The following is a 16,745-nucleotide window of genomic DNA, read 5'->3' on the forward strand; positions in this document are numbered from 1 at the left end:
GCCGTGTTTGGAGGAGGAGGAATGCTGCCTATGACCCCAAGAACACCATCCCCACCGTCAAACATGGAGGTGGAAACATTATGCTTTGTGGGTGTTTTTCTGCTAAAAGGACAGGACAACTTCACCGCATCAAAGGGACGATGGACGGGGCCATGTACCGTCAAATCTTGGTTGAGAACCTCCTTCCCTCAGCCAGGGCATTGAAAATGGGTCGTGGATGATGGGTATTCCAGCATGACAATGAACCAAAACACACGGCCAAGGCAACAAAGGAGTGGCTCAAGAAGAAGCACATTAAGGTCCTGGAGTGGCCTAGCCAGTCTCCAGACCTTAATCCCATAGAAAATCTGTGGAGGGAGCTGAAGGTTCAAGTTGCCAAACGTCAGCCTCGAAACCTTAATGAATTGGAGAAGATCTGCAAAGAGGAGTGGAACAAAATCCCTCCTGAGATGTGTGCATACCTGGTGGCCAACTACAAGAAACGTCTGACCTCTGTGATTGCCAGCAAGGGTTTTGCCAACAAGTACTAAGTAATTTTTTTGCAGAGGGGTCAAATACTTATTTCCCTCATTAAAATGCAAATCAATTTATAACATTTTTGACATGCGTTTTTCTGGATTTTTTTGTTGTTATTCTGTCTCTCACTGTTCAAATAAACCTACCATTAAAATTATAGACTGATCATGTCTTTGTCAGTGGGCAAACGTACAAAATCAGCAGGGGATCAAATACTTTTTTCCCTCACTGTATCATTCTAACTGAATGGCCCAGTCATATAGTGTTGAGCTAGGCATAGTACTTGCAATCTGTGGTGCTTTGTTGTTTGGTTGGTCGTAATGTTTTTTCTTCACAAAGTACAGTCCTCCACACGGACTATGAATGATGGATATTATTCCACAGAAACACTATTTTGCACTTAGTGGCAAGGCAAGTTTTAATACTTCAGATTCACACACAGGCACACACACACACACACACACACACACACACACACACACACACAGCTTTTACTAGCTCCCACTAAATGGAAAACTACAGGTAGCCTATTGTAAAGCATGAGAGTGACTGGCTCACATAGGGCACTGAACACAACCCACTCATGTAGATCCTCACTTCTGTTTCACTGTTGACAACAGCAGTTTCCCTTCAAGGTCTTTGTCCACTTGAGACAAATACCAGATGAAACTGGATAAGCCTGTGTCTCAGCATACGACATTACCTAGAGCAGCCTTGCTCTTGTTCAAGGCAAATTATAAATAAAAGTATTTAGAAGAGGAAAAGCTCTGAGAGTTTACTGTGACTGGAGACCTATCCCCATAAAGTCCGGTCAGGGAAATACAGGAAGTCGCTTTCAAGTCATCTGTAACAAACTGGATCTAAATGCTGTACGAGGATCAACGGTGACATGTACTTCAGCAGAGAGCCTTCCAAAGCAACAAATCACTGATGTTGAGCACTACCCATGATCTATCACTGTTCCCAACCACTTAGACTAGCGCACAGATTCATACTGTACACGCTCAGCACACACATGAACACACACAGTATGGTGGTTTTGACGATATCCCTCCATCTCTCTTGGTTTTACAGGCTCAGAAACTGAAGTCCAACATTTCAGTCGATGGTGTGCTTTGCGTGGTAAGTGGACAGCATATGTACATAGTTTGATTATCCTGATTACTCTTGTTTGAGAAAAAAAAGTTTAAGCCAGAACTATCAACTAACAATTGATCATGACTAAGGCCAGGAATTTCTCATGTCAAAGGTCACAGGCCTATAGACAGAAGTCAAGGCGACCCCTCTTGCACATGTGCTCATGGTCTTTGTAGTCCTCTACGCTGACGTGAGCATTGCTTATCTAGTGCCTTTTAAAGTTCAGTAAATGTCATTGTACATAATAAAGCATCATTATTCCATGGAGTGACATTTAAGGAGGCAGCGGCAGGAGAGAAGAGATGACCCCTTTTCAGCTCAACGTTTCATTAGTGTGTCAAAGAGCTTTTTTTTTTTTTTTTTATCTCATCTCCAAAGCAACACATGGATATGATAGAGCCACCTGGCATTTTAGTTCTCAAAACAACCTTGTTTTTTTCATTGTAGTCTAATGGGCCAATTTAATCACACAGTTTTGTGGTGTTAAGACATTCTTATTTGATTTGGATTATGGCACCTTTCTCTAATTGATTTTTATAGTGTTTTGCGAGTGTAGACCAAAGAGAGCATGAATGTGGACAATTTAAATGCAGGTGTTATAGATGCAGCCGGGATTTGTCAAATTGCTTCAATTGAACAGTTGGACAAAAGCCTAAAGCAAGCAAAGTGACGGCACCAATGTCCCCCAGAAAAAGCATTTGATCAGGCCTAAGTTAACTTGCTCTATCGCTCCACTGACATTCCCTGTCCCTCCCTCCACAGGACCCACAGATCGACGACTCCGGTACCTCCAACTCCATCTCCAGGAACTCAGCCGGGCTGCCGTCATCTAATACACACCTCTACTCACTGCTGCCCCTGCTGGTCGCGCTGCTACACTGCACTCTGGAGGCGCTCTACCCAACGGCAGTCCTGTAGCCATGCTACCTTTCAAAAACATGGACAGACTCAATTTGTATAAAGAAGAAATTATATTCTCTGTTCCCAGTATTGTATTTTTATTTCTCTTCTCTCTCATTATTTTTAAAATTCTAGTTTGAAGAGGCTTACGTTGAAGCTGTGTGCAAAAGTGATCTCAGTGTAACTCAGTTTCGCTGTGTTTTCTCTCGTTTCTGTTTTATAAAGGGAAAAGCTTCTGTGTCGATCACTGGGCGATCATGAGAATATAGGATGCATTGCTACATTCCAATACACAATGGCGGGTGGCTTTTTGGCAGTTCCTGGTATGATGGGATTTACTGTATTAATAATGGTACGGTCATTAGGCAGGCGCTTTTATCCAAGTGTCTTTGTGTGTTGAGGCTGAGGTCTTTGAAGAAGCAAAAAGTCCCCATCACTTTGATGGCAGTGGTTTAAATGAGGTGTTAATATATCTCATCTGTGGCGTGCGTGTGTGTTTTGATATGGTGTCTGCCATCCTTTCACATTTGAGAAGAAAGAATTCGGAAAGCACAGACAGTATAGATGGCTAGACCACCATGGAGTCTTGGCATTAGAACCTTACATCTAGAATGGCCTACATAACTCCTTATTCTATTGGATGCCACCATTTTGTCACTAACTCAGCCCTCTGCAGCAAAACACTAATTTCAAGAGCTCACTTTGACATTGTAGCGCATGCAAAAAGCACACGCGCAAAGACCAGCACACACATACAGTACACACTCACGTGTCAAGGTCAGTTTCTCCCTAACATGTACAATGCACTATTTGGGTGATATGGTGAATGTACATAATGGAATCAAACATTATTTTGGTCTATCAAAGCAGTTTGACATATTTTCTCTATACTGGATGAAAGGGTGGAATGGGTGTAGAGTTTTTTCTGGTAGACAGAACATTCCTACCTGAATGAGTTTGCTGTACTCTAACTGCTCTGTAAGTGTCGTAAAGCGCTGTGGAGCTGTTGACAACAGCCGTACAGATGATGGCGTTGAGTTGTAGAAAATCACGTGGCATATGGATTCTCATAATCAACGCTTTATTGTGCACACTGTAATTACACACAACCATTCAACAGACTAGCATCCATTTGCTCTCAAGCTAATGTCATATTGCCTTCACAATAAAACTGTCCATCTTACTGGAGCCAAGACTTATAAATCCTATACGATTGGCATCTGAGTCCAGCTGACACAGAACATGTGACTCGTATGTAATTGTAGCATTTTGTGTGTCTCCTGAGAATCGCTGAGAAAGTATCAACCTTGTATCATAACCATATGTAATTCTCAGATGTAATGTGCAAGTTGAAAATGTACATCCGTTTTGAGATACATTTGGAGTAATCATTTGCTCATGTGGACTACCCAGCACAAAGTCACTTCACACATACATGTGGCATGTGCGGCAAATGACTTTAGCCACTGGACATGTTAAAGCATTTATGACATGATGTTTGGGTTCGTGTGGCTTTTCAAAACATGATGTATATTACATGTTATTTACTAGGCACTAAAATTAGATATGTATGTACTTGAATGAAATAGTAATTGGATTAGAAATGTCTATTTCTATCTTGCTCAGGAGCATTGTGAGAAATTTTGATCAGATTCACAGATTCCCCATAAAATACATCAAATTAAACAATAGCGTTTTTGTTTTACAGCAAGCTACATATTTTCCCCAATACGTATGAAGGACCTATTGTAAATGATAAGGAGATATCGATCTAGCTCTCCTGTTATATTTCCTGAGCAAACAAATATTCTACCATAGTTCCATTTATGTTGCCTAAATATGATATTGTTTTTTGGTAATTCTTTCTATGTTGTACTATTTGGCCTTTATTTATTAAACTTTTACATCCCGCACAAGTAAGGCGCATATAGGACCGTACACAGAGGTTAAAGTTCAAAATATCGCATGGGTGATAGGAAATGCAATAAAGGACTTAGACGATAATTTGATCTATGGGGTCCGAGGCAGCTGGGTGGTTTAACGCATTGGTATCTGTAGTCGGATTGCTGATATTTCACAGAGACAGAGGATGAATGTGTTGGAATTTGTGGGTGATGGAGGATAACGAGCCCACTAAGATATGGGTGAAGAAATAAAATACCCCAAGAGTATTTGTATTCATCTACATCACATTGGTTGTTTAACTAGAAGAAACTAACTGCAATGTTTATACAGATTGAAAACAAAGAATCCCTCAGCTATCCACAATACTTCTTAGCTTGTGAAAATGTACAATCTAAATAAAATGATAATTAAAATGTTGACTCATCCAACAGTGAGGTTGTTTTTCTATTCCTCAGGGGTTGTTTTGTGCCTTGTTCTAACTCTGTTTTGCTGGCTGAGAGAGAGAGTTTGCTTAATTAGACGTGTAGCCATTGTCTGGTACCTGTGGAGGAACTGTGTGAGCGGTGGAATCTGAAGCTGTGCTGAAAAGATTGACCATGTTGACACACAACAGTTTATCTATGACATGCTGAGATGAGGACATCAGCCTTGGCTTTACCATATCAGCTAAACAGCTCCAATGTTCCCAGGACATTAGGGAAAATGTCCGACAATGTCAAAGGAAAAAATTATCTTTGCGTCATGATTTAAACACAAGAAAGTTCTGAAAATGTTTGACTGTTCCCTGGGCCTAGATTATTTATGGAGGGAACATTCTCAGAACACCTCTGGTCAAATTCAAATTAATCCCACCTGAAATATTCTAGGAACAAAACATGGAATGCAAAAACAGATAAAACTCAATGCACAAACGCAGAAAAAGTGACGGAAAGGAGGGTAAATGTCATGCATGCACTTTTCCACAGGGAAGCAAGAAAATAGTATCCAATGGCTGTAGTTATGGCCTTTCCCTGGATGCCGTAGCAGGAGGGGGTTAAGTTGGAATGGGTAGAAAGACAGCCAGCGGGGTTGACCTTTCCAATCCCACAGATTAGAGAAAGCCTCACAATTATTACATCACGTTGTTCAGTTTTATTTTCAGAAATTACATTTACATTTACATTTTAGTCATTTAGCAGATGCTCTTATCCAGAGCGACTTACAGTTAGTGTACACATTATTTTTTTATTTTTCATACTGGACCCCCGTGGGAATCGAAACCACAACCCTGGCGTTGCAAACGCCATGCTCTACCAAATCAACTCAAAAGCCCAGTTTATACCTGGTTCTAACATGCGTCCTTTGTCCTGTTCTTGTCCTCGTTCCGATTGTACCCACATTTTTAGACAGGTGTAGACGATTAAAATACACATCGTGAACTGATTTTGATCAGATCTTATAAGTGTACAGTAAACTGGCAAGATCAGGACAAGATCAGGACAATATCAGGATGAAGGGTGCATGTAAGCGGCAGGTATAAACAGGGCTAAAATGTCACTGGTGTGGTTGTTTCAACAGTATACCAGCTGTCAGCTGGTACTTTATGTAAGTCTATGTTTCTTGCAGGTATTTTCTTAATCTCAAGATGGACAGAAATAATGAATATGGGACAATATGTTAGAACATGTGATACAGACATTGACAGAATGCAGCAGCAGCAGCTGTAACAAACGTACATTGAAATGGGTCTATCTGAGTAATGTTGAAAATGAGCACTGAAAATGTTCATGCTGCTTTTGTAGCGAGAATCAAGTCTTACCATTAAGTTATAGAACTTTTATATTCATCCGGTCTTCTTACAGTAGGTTTTCCTTATATCACAGTTGACATACTCATCTGAAGAATGTATGACACAATCTATTCCTTGAATAATAGGTCCACTACAATAATTGCCTAATTTTTCATTCACATTTTAGTCATTTAGCAGATGCTCTTATCCAGAGCAACTTATAGGATCAATTAGGGTTAAATCCCTTGCTCAAGGGCACATCAGCAGATTTTTCCACCTACTCGGCTCGGGGATTTGAACCAGCACCCTTTCAGTTACTGGCCCAACGCTCTTACTCGCTAGGCTACCTGCCGCCCAGACAGTTATATCATAACAAAACGTTACATATTGTACATACTGTAGTCAGATATGGGTAATCTCTCGTGGACAAATACACGTAACATTGATCGAGCATCTAACGCAATTACTCAAGATTTGAGTCCAGGGTTTCCGAGACGAATATGTATCAGTTGAGGTTGAATGGAATGTGTTCCAAAGAATAATACCAATGTAATGTAACTTGGCCCCCCCCCGAACGCACATGCACAATATTTCCAATCATATAAAAGTGAAAAATAGATTAAAATGGTGTGGATAATGCCTTTTCAGGCAAACAGAAAAAAAGTATAAATGTCAAACAAATGCAATACACAACCTTGAAATTAAAGCCCTCTGGCATAAAAGGGAACAGTAAAATAAAGATATTGAGCATTAGTTCTCGTAAATGTGAGGAATTCGATTTTTGATAACAAGAGCCAACCTGCATTTCACATTGGAGATGTGCTTATTAAGAAGTGTTTCCTAGTCTATTGGCCCAGACCTTGAGGAGGCTTCAATATAGTGTTGACCTAAATGAACCTTGGCTATGGAGATTACCGTTAACTGCACTTCAAGAAAACACTGGACTATGAGCTGAAGTACCTGAAGACATTTTTCAGGCAATTATCAAGGCTAAGATGGTCTAACAAAATAGTATTGTAAGAGACTGGTCCTCTGTAGCTCAATTGGTAGAGCATGGTGCTTGTAACACCAGGGTAGTGGGTTCGATCCCCGGGACCACCCATATGTAAACATGTATGCGCACATGACTGTAAGTCGCTTTGGATAAAAGCGTCTGCTAAATGGCATATTATGAGGAGATTGGTGAACTAGATGAGCTGGCTTTATAAGGAAGTCCTATTGAAACTCATTTTGTATAAAGCTGGCCCTGCATAGGATGAATCTAATCTAGAAAAGTGCTGGTATCATATTTAGTCAGTGAAATAGAAGGGGTAAAACAGGTGTTAAGCATCGTCTTCAGATGTATGTTCATATCCACAAATGTACAGTATTTTTTATTTATTTATTTATTTAACCTTTATTTAACTAGGCAAGTCAGTTAAGAACAAATTCTTATTTACAATGACAGCCTACCAAAAGGCCTCCTGCAGGGACGGGGGCTGGGATTAAAAATAAATAAATACAATAAAATATAGGACAAAACACACATCACGACAAGGTTTAAGTGCGTATATAATGAGCAGCTAGTAAGCTAGTAGTAGTATTAAAGTAGTTATGTGTCCCAGAGTTAGTATTGGAAGAAGAAATGACCACACTGTCTGTCTGCATTGTGCCTCAGGCCTGACCAATCCCATAGCACCGCAGCAGGAGAGAGCTAGCACTAACAGCAACACTGTCCTGGTGAAGATCACCATCACACCAGTGGTAAAATACTGTTTAATGAGCTCCCAATTTATGCCAGTCCATCTGTATCCAGAGGCATACACTAGAACGATGCACTGAGTGTGTGTGTGTGTGTGTGTGCTTATGAAATTGGCACAGCTATTGACACAGTACAGTAGCACTTTACTACCATTTATTGCGGTATCATTTTCTAACCAATCTGTGACCCCTTAGCCTCCCAGGCCCAGCTGCCCATACATAACATAGAACCCCTGACCACACCACATGCTCTAAATCAGCGCTCAATGATTGAACTACTGTACTCAACGCTGTGAAATTACTGACAGTTGTGAATTGTCATTTTTTGTCAACGATCTACACAAAATATTCTGTAATGTGAAAGTGTAATAATGTTTTTAACATTTCAAAAAAACAAACAAAAAAAAACACGAATATATCTTGATTAGATACGTAGTCATCCCCCTGAGTCAACACATGTTAGAATCACCTTTGGCAGCAATTACAGCTGTGAGTCTTTCTGTGTAAGTCTCTAAGAACTTTCTACACTTGGATTGGGCAACATTTGCACATTATTATTTTCTAAAATTCTTCAAGCTCAGTCAAATTGGCTGTTGATCATTGCTAGAAAACTATTTTCAGGTCTTGCCATAGATTTTCAAGTCGATTTCATTCTAAACTGTAACGCGACCACTCAGGAACATTCACTGTCTTCTTGGTAAGCAACTCCAGTGTAGATTTAGCCTTGTGGTCCAGCTGAAAGGTGAATTCATCTCCCAGTGTCTGGTGGAAGGCAGACTGAACCAGGTTTTCCTCTAGGATTTTGCCTGTGCTTGGCTCCTTTCCGTTTATTTTTTATCCTGAAAAACTCCCCAGTCCTTGAAAATATGAAGAGTGGTACTCAGTAATATGTTGTGTTGGATTTGTCCCAAACATAACACTTTGTACTCAGAACAAAACGTTAATTGCTTTGCCACATTTTTTGCAGTATTTAGTGCCTTGTTGCAAACAGTGTGCATGTTTTGGAATATTTGTATTCTGTACAGGCTTCCTTCTTTTCACTCTGTCGATTAGGTTAGTATTGTGGAGTATCTACAGTGTTGTTGATCCATCCTCAGTTTTCTCCTATCACAGCCATTAAACCCTGTAACTGTTTTAAAGTCCCCATTGTCCTCATGGTGAAATCCCTGAGCGGTTTTCTTCCTCTCCGGCAACTGAGTTAGGCAGGACCCCTGTATATTTGTAGTGACTGGGTGTATTAATATACCATCCAAAGTGTAATTAATAACTTCACCATGCTCAAAGGGATATTCAATGTCTGTTTTTATTTTATTTTACCCATCTACCAATAGGTGCCCTTCTTTGCGAGGCATTGGAAAACCTCCCTGGTCTTTGTGGTTGAATCAGTGTTTGAAATTCACTGCTCGAGGGATATTACAGATAATTGTATGTGTGGGGTTAAGAGATGAGGTAGTCATTCAAAAATCATGTTAAACACTATTATTGCACACAGAGCGAGTCCATGCAACTTATTATGTGACTTGTTAAGCACATGTTTTACTCCTGAACCTATTTAGGCATGCCATAACAAAGGGGTTGAATACTTACTGACTCAAGACATTCCAGCTTTTCATTTCTTATTAATTTGTAAACATTTCGAAAAACATAATTCCACTTTGACATTATGGGGTATTGTGTGTAGGTCAGTGACAAAAAAAATTCTCAATTTAGTCCATTTTAAATTCAGGCTGTAACTCAACAAAATGTGGAAAAAGTCAAGGGGTGTGAATACTTTCTGAAAGCACTGTATATTATTTCAACAACAACTATTACAACCCTGAAATTGAGAGAGATTTGGTCAGATATTGTTCCCAATGTCCAGCCTTGTTTCTCAGCCTTACCATGTCAATATATGCACTAAATTGGGGTTATTAGTGGAGACCACATCCATACTCTGAATAAGTCTGCAAGTAAATTCTGAAACTACTTAATAGGTTGTAAAAACTGAAAAGACGTTATGGGAGCCACAAACACTTCAAGTCACCTTACACGGGCATTCATTCACATCTGTAAAAAAATATGTCACATAGGGGTTGCTGTATCTCACTGAAACCCCCAAGGGCAGTTAATGGCATATGGACAAATGGTTTATGAATACTAATAAATGTTTATGCTGTAATTATTCCACTGTTTTATAATCCCTAATTATGAGGCTAGTTTACAATCGTACTGTATGTCACTTCAAATTATATTGTAAAGATATACTGACCTGAATGATGCTGGCTCACAAATTAACTTGTAATCCACAGTTCACATAGCAATGTGGGCTACGTGTGCCATTTTAAAAAATTGATGTAGTTCTGTCCTTGAGCTGTTCTTGTCTATTAATGATCTGTATTATGTAATGTTTAATGTTTTGTGTGGACCCCAGGAAGAGTAGCTGCTGCTTTTGCAACAGCTAATAGGGATCCTAATAAAATACCAAATACCATTGTCATGCATGGTAGGTCTTATGAGAAAATGTATAACTAATTGATTCAGATTAAACCCAGTCCAATGGCATGAACCAGTAACACTACTCAGTTTGATCACACTTTATTTGGATAGTCCGGATAGTCCATCTATAGATGCTCTACAGATGGTCAGACTATCTACAAACTATATGTTGATAAGCAACTGCTTGCTAAGGTTACGGTTAGGGTTAGAATAAGGGTTAGGTTAAGGGTTAAGTTTAAGGTTAGGATAAGGGTTAGGGTTATGGCTAGGGTTAGAGTTAGTAGATAGTTAGTTGAAATGTTACTGATAGTCTATAGATAGTCTGTAGAGCATCTACAGATGGACTATCCAAATAAAGTGTTACAGAAAGTACAGACCAGAGACCCAGACTTTCCCATCACTCTTCCCATCTTTCCTATCTCATCAGACACTAATTTCTGTCATTATATTAGATTTTTTTATTTTCTCTTTGTTTTTGGTCTGATGTGAGGAGAAGGCCTCCTTTTGTTGTGGTGAAGAGCACTAATAAAACGGGTCAGGGTCGGATGGGATAGAACACAGAACCATTCTTCTGAGGCTGTGGGGTCCAGGGGACAACCATGTGCTTTGTAAGAGGGCCGGCCCTGCTCAGTCATTTACAGAGTGGAAATTACCCACCGCAATTGGAACATAATGGCATAATGATGTAAAGATTGAGTTCTGGGCATGGCATCAATCATGTGATCGTGGGTCGGTTGACCCAGAGTCTTCACAATGAGGTGCGAGTGTTTGGCCGGTCAGGGTCCATTTAAAGCAGGGGTGTCAAACATTCGGCCCAGGAGGGGGTCAAAAACTATAATTCCAGCATCCTCAAAATGGCTTGACATTAACCAGGTTTCCATCCAACTGTTTTAGTTTATTTGATGTGAGTAATGTACATGTTGGATAAAAATGTTTAATGACAGACCTGATGGAAACATTCCAAATGTCGACAAAACGAAATACGCAAGACAAGGTGGGATCTTTTTATGTCGGTAAAATTAATAATGCAAGAAATGGAGTCACGTGATGATATGTTGTGTGGTCCTTCCACTAGGACTCGGGAAAGCATGCAGTTTATTAGGCTACAGATTAAATAAGTTATGATGAACAGGTGATGAGCTTGATGCTCCTTTCCAATAAATATTGAGGGTCTGATTCTGGTGACGTGATGATCAATGCTTGGCTGCCGTTTGACAAATAAAAAATGTATTGCACTTTTGTCAATAATAATGTCATCATGTAGGCTATACGTGCACTGTTTCTGCAAGCTTTTGGCTAAAGCGCAGGTGCCAGTACCAGCGTTGGCACATTTGCTATACCTATGCAACATTTTTTGTGACAAAACCATCAGTAGGCCTAGAGTTGAAAATGTGATGGAAACACATTTAACTTGTATTTTTTAGCCAGTACATGGGAATTGAACAACAAAAGTTATTTTTATGTGCACTACGTATTTACTATTTACGCACAGACTTTTATCCGCAACAAGTCAATTTGATGGAAACACAACTATGATGGGAAAATGTGCATCGTTTTTATGCGGATTTTAGAATATTTGCATGAAAATCTATCACCAGTTGGATGGAAACCTAGCTATAGACACCTTTAGACACCTTTAAGATGCTGGCAAGTGCGCTAGTCCAGTGTCACTCTGATTATTTACATTTACATTTACGTCATTTAGCAGACGCTCTTATCCAGAGCGACTTACAGTTTAGTGCATACATTATTATTTTTCCTACCCCCTGTGGGAATCGAACCCACAACCCTGGCGTTGCAAACGCCATGCTCTACCAACTGAGCTACATCCCTGCCGGCCATTCCCTCCCCTACCCTGGACGACGCTGGGCCAATTGCGCGCCGCCCCATGGGTCTCCCGGTCGCGGCCGGCTACCACAGAGCCTGGATTCGAACCAGGATCTCTAGTGGCACAGCTAGCACTGCGATGCAGTGCCTTAGACCACTGCACCACTCGGGAGACAATTATGCCTGCACATCATGGTTCACCAGCAGCCCCAACTATCTAAAGAATAAGCTACAGACCAGCCAAAACAAGCTTGTAAGAATTGTACTTAAACTCCCCCCTCATACTCATCTGGAGGTCGCGCATTTTAAGCAGATGTCACTGAACTGTCATTGTTACTATACACTTTAAACTCAATTGTGCTTGCCCATGCCAGTTGGCCCGGATTTGGGTCAAGTTGCCATTTTGTGTTTGTAACATTTTCTAAACATTATATGTGACATGTTTAATCTATTGTAAAAACCACGCAGATAGCGGAAAAAAATAGTATTATTATTTCAACTTGGTCTGGTTCACAGAATTATTATGGACTCAGCCCCCAGGTACCTACATGTATCCAACAATTGTTCATTTGTTAGAGATGTCCACCAGCATAATACCAGAGCCAGAGACTAATATTCACTGTTCGAAATATAAGAGTTTCTGATAAGAACACATTTTTATATACCGGCGCTGTTGAGGGGAACAAACTACCACAGCAACTCAAAGCCATACCAACATACCAACCTTAACCACATTTTGTGATGGGTGATTTCGAAGGAGTCAGGCGCAGGAGGGTAAATCACAGAATAACAGGATTTATTCCGAAACACAGAGTTACGCCGTAATGCGTCAAAACACTCCAGTGCGCAAAACAGGCGCACTGGAAACAACAAGGCACACAGGGAATATTCCCGGCGATACAAAATACAAGGAGCTCCACCGAGCTTCTCTAACCTCCACAATAAACAATCACACACAAAGACAAGGGGGCAGAGGGAACACTTATACAGGTACTGATGAGGGGATATGAACCAGGTGTGTGTAACAAACAAGACAAAACAAATGGAATGATGAGATGAGGAGCGGCAGTGGCTAGAAGGCCGGTGACGACGAATGCCGAAGCCTGCCCAAACAAGGAGAGGAGGCAGCTTCGGAGGAAGTGGTGACACCATTGGGGAAATGTTGGAGTGAATTTACACCGGCCTCGGGGACGGCCAGGAGGACGCGGAGCAGGGCGAGCTGGATGGCGACGGTAGAAATCCCTCACCGGAACCCAGCACCGCTCCTCCGGACCATACCCCTCCCACTCCACGAGGTACTGAAGGCCCCCCACCTGACGCCTCAAATAAAGGATGGAACTGACGGAGTACGCCGGGGCCCCCTCGATGTCCAAAGGGGGGCGGAGGAACCTCCCGCACCTCAGACTCCTGGAGCGGACCAGCCACCACTGGCCTGAGGAGAGACACACGGAACAAGGGGTTAATACGGTAATCTGGAGGGAGCAATAACCTATTTGTCATCTCGTTTATCCACAAACCGCGGGCTCAGCTTCCGGCAGGGCAGGTGGAGGGGCAGATTCCGGGTCGAGATCCAGGCCCGATCACCCGGTACCAAGACCGGGGCCTCACTGCGGTGGTGGTCAGCGTTGGCCTTCTGGCGACGCACAGCGCGCTGGAGGTGGACGTGAGCAGCGTTCCACATCTCCTCCGCGCGCCGAAACCAGTCATCCACCGCAGGAGCTTCGGTCTGGCTCTGATGCCACGGTACCAGAACCGGCTGATAACCAAAAACACATTGAAATGGCGATAGGTTAGTGGAGGAGTGGCGGAGCGAGTTCTGGGCATATTCTGCCCATGGTAAGAACACCGACCACTCCCCTGGCAGGTCCTGGCAGTAGGACCGCAGGAACCTACCCACATCCTGATTCACCCGTTCCATCTGCCTATTACTCTCGGGGTAAAACCCAGAGGTCAGGCTGACCGAGACCCCCAGACGTTCCATGAACACCTTCCAGACCCTGGATGTAAACTGGGGACCCCGGTCAGACACTATATTCTCTGGCACCCCGTAGTGCCGGAAGACATGAGTAAACAGGGCCTCCGCAGTCTGCAGGGCCGTGGGGAGACCGGGCAGAGGAAGGAGGCGGCAGGCTTTTGAAAAGCAGTCCACAACGACCAGGATGGTGGTGTTACCCTGAGAGAGGGGAAGATCAGTGAGAAAGTCAATACACAGGTGGGACCATGGCCATTGTGGATCTGGTAATGGCTGTAACTTACCCGCTGGGAGGTTCCTAGGTGCCTTACTCTGGGCACACACCGAGCATGAGGAGACATACACCCTCACGTCCTTAGCCAAGGTAGGCCACCAGTACTTTCCGGTCAGGCAGCACACTGTACGGCCGATACCTGGGTGACCATAGGAGGGGGACGTTTGTGCCCAATAGATCAGACGGTCACGGACAAGAGAAGGCACGTACTGCAGCCCAGCTGGGCACTGAGGTGGAGATGGCTCTGTGCGTAACGCCGCTCTATGTCCGCCTCCATCGCCCACACTACCAGCCACAATGCAGTAAGCCGGGAGTATGAGAGTGTTGTCTATGGGCCTCTCCTCTGTGTCGTACAGCCGTGACAGTGCGTCTGCCTTCACGTTCTTTGTACCCGGGATGTAAGACAGTGTAAAATCAAACCGGGTGAAGAATAGGGCCCACCTGGCCTGGCAAGGGTTCAGCCTCCTCCCTGCCCGGATGTACTCCAGGTTACGGTGGTCCGTCCAGACGAGGAAAGGGTGTTTCGCCCCCTCGAGCCAGTGCCTCCACACGGTCAGGGCTCGGACAACGGCCGATACCTGGGTGACCAGAGGAGGGGGACGTTTGTGCCCAATAGATCAGACGGTCACGGACAAGAGAAGGCACATACTGCAGCCCAGCTGGGCACTGAGGTGGAGATGGCTCTGTGCATAACGCCGCTCTATGTCCGACTCCATCGCCCACACTACCAGCCACAATGCAGGAGGCCGGGAGTATGGGGGTGTTGTCTATGGGCCTCTCCTCTGTGTCGTACAGCCGTGACAGTGTGTCTGCCTTCACGTTCTTTGTACCCGGGATGTAAGACAGTGTAAAATCAAACCGGGTGAAGAATAGGGCCCACCTGGCCTGGCGAGGGTTCAGCCTCCTCCCTGCCCGGATGTGCTCCAGGTTACGGTGGTCCGTCCAGACGAGGAAAGGGTGTTTCGCCCCCTCGAGCCAGTGCCTCCACACGGTCAGGGCTCGGACAACAGCCAACAGCTCCTGATCACCAGCATCGTAGTTCTGCTCCGCCGGGCTGAGCTTCTTGGAGAAGAAGGCACAGGGGCGGAGCTTGGGTGGCATGCCCGAGTGTTGAGATAGGACAGCGCCTATCCCTACCTCGGACGCATCCACCTCCACTACGAACGGTAGTGATGCATCGGGATGGGCCAGTACCAGGGCTGAGGTGAACAGAACCCTCAGTTTACTGAAGGCCGTCAGCCTCAGTAAACCAGCGGAGCCGGGACGGCCCACCCTTCAACAGAGAGGTGATGGGAGCTGCGACCTTGCCAAAGCCCCGGATAAACCTCTGATTGTAGTTGGCAAAGCCAATAAAGCGCTGCACCTCCTTTACCGTGGTTGGAGTCAGCCAATTACGCACAGCTGCAATGCGATCTCCCTACATCTCCACACCTGAGGTGGTAATGCGGTATCCGAGGAAGAAGAGAGACTGTTGGGAAAACAGACACTTCTCTGCCTTGGCATTAAGGTCATGTTCCAACAGTCGGCCTAGCACTTTGCGAACCAGGGACACATGCTGGGCGCGTGTAGCGGAATACACCAGAATGTCATCGATGTAGACCACTACACCGCGACCAAGCATGTCCCGAAACACCTCCTTCACAAAGGACTGGAAGACGGATGGAGCATTCATCAAACCGTACAGCATCACCAGGTATTCGTAATGCCCCGTGATTGTGCTGAATGCTGTCTTCCATTCGTCCCCCTCTTGGACACGCACCAGGTTGTACGCACTCCGGAGATCTAATTTTGTGAAGAAGCGCGCTCCATGCATTGACTCGATTACCGATGGAATGAGGGGTAGAGGATAACTATAACGTATTGTCCCCTTGTTCAGTGCTCGGTAATTAATGCAAGGGCACAGACCTCCATCTTTCTTCTTCACAAAAACGTGCAGGCCCCTACCAGGACGTCCTCTCGCAGGTGGCACCGGAAGTGGTTGATGAGGGCCCGCTCATTCCATCCGGACCCAGTCCTGTGCGGTCCTCGTTCCCTGCCTCAGGTGGACCAGCCGCTCACCCACCTCTCTACCTTCGGGCGGGTGATCGAAGACTCCCCGTAGTTGTCCAACGCGGCTCCTCCTTCAATCCAGACCGCGTTGGCCCACTCCAGGGCTTTCCCCGAGAGGCAGGAGACGAGGGCGGACACCTTCTCCCGCTCCGATGGAGCCGGGCTGATGGTAGAGAAGTATA

At 43.9% G+C, this 16,745-nt stretch overlaps 1 protein-coding gene across 1 annotated transcript in view; it reads left to right on the forward strand.

Moving 5' to 3' along the window:
- The window catches only part of LOC311115062 (GDNF family receptor alpha-1-like), a gene marked incomplete at both ends in the record, with an annotated part of 28,846 nt that extends 26,275 nt beyond the window's left edge, over positions 1–2,571 (forward strand). The window contains 2 exons of the mRNA XM_084190273.1: positions 1,591–1,638; positions 2,416–2,571. Of these exons, the coding sequence (XP_084046399.1) occupies positions 1,591–1,638; positions 2,416–2,571 (204 nt within the window). The remainder of the gene's footprint in view (positions 1–1,590; positions 1,639–2,415) is intronic.
- Positions 2,572–16,745: the final 14,174 nt, after the last annotated feature.

The sequence above is a fragment of the Coregonus lavaretus genome, assembly GCF_964263955.1.
Source record: "Coregonus lavaretus genome assembly, contig: HAP1_SCAFFOLD_1807, whole genome shotgun sequence".
Lineage (NCBI taxonomy): Eukaryota > Metazoa > Chordata > Actinopteri > Salmoniformes > Salmonidae > Coregonus > Coregonus lavaretus.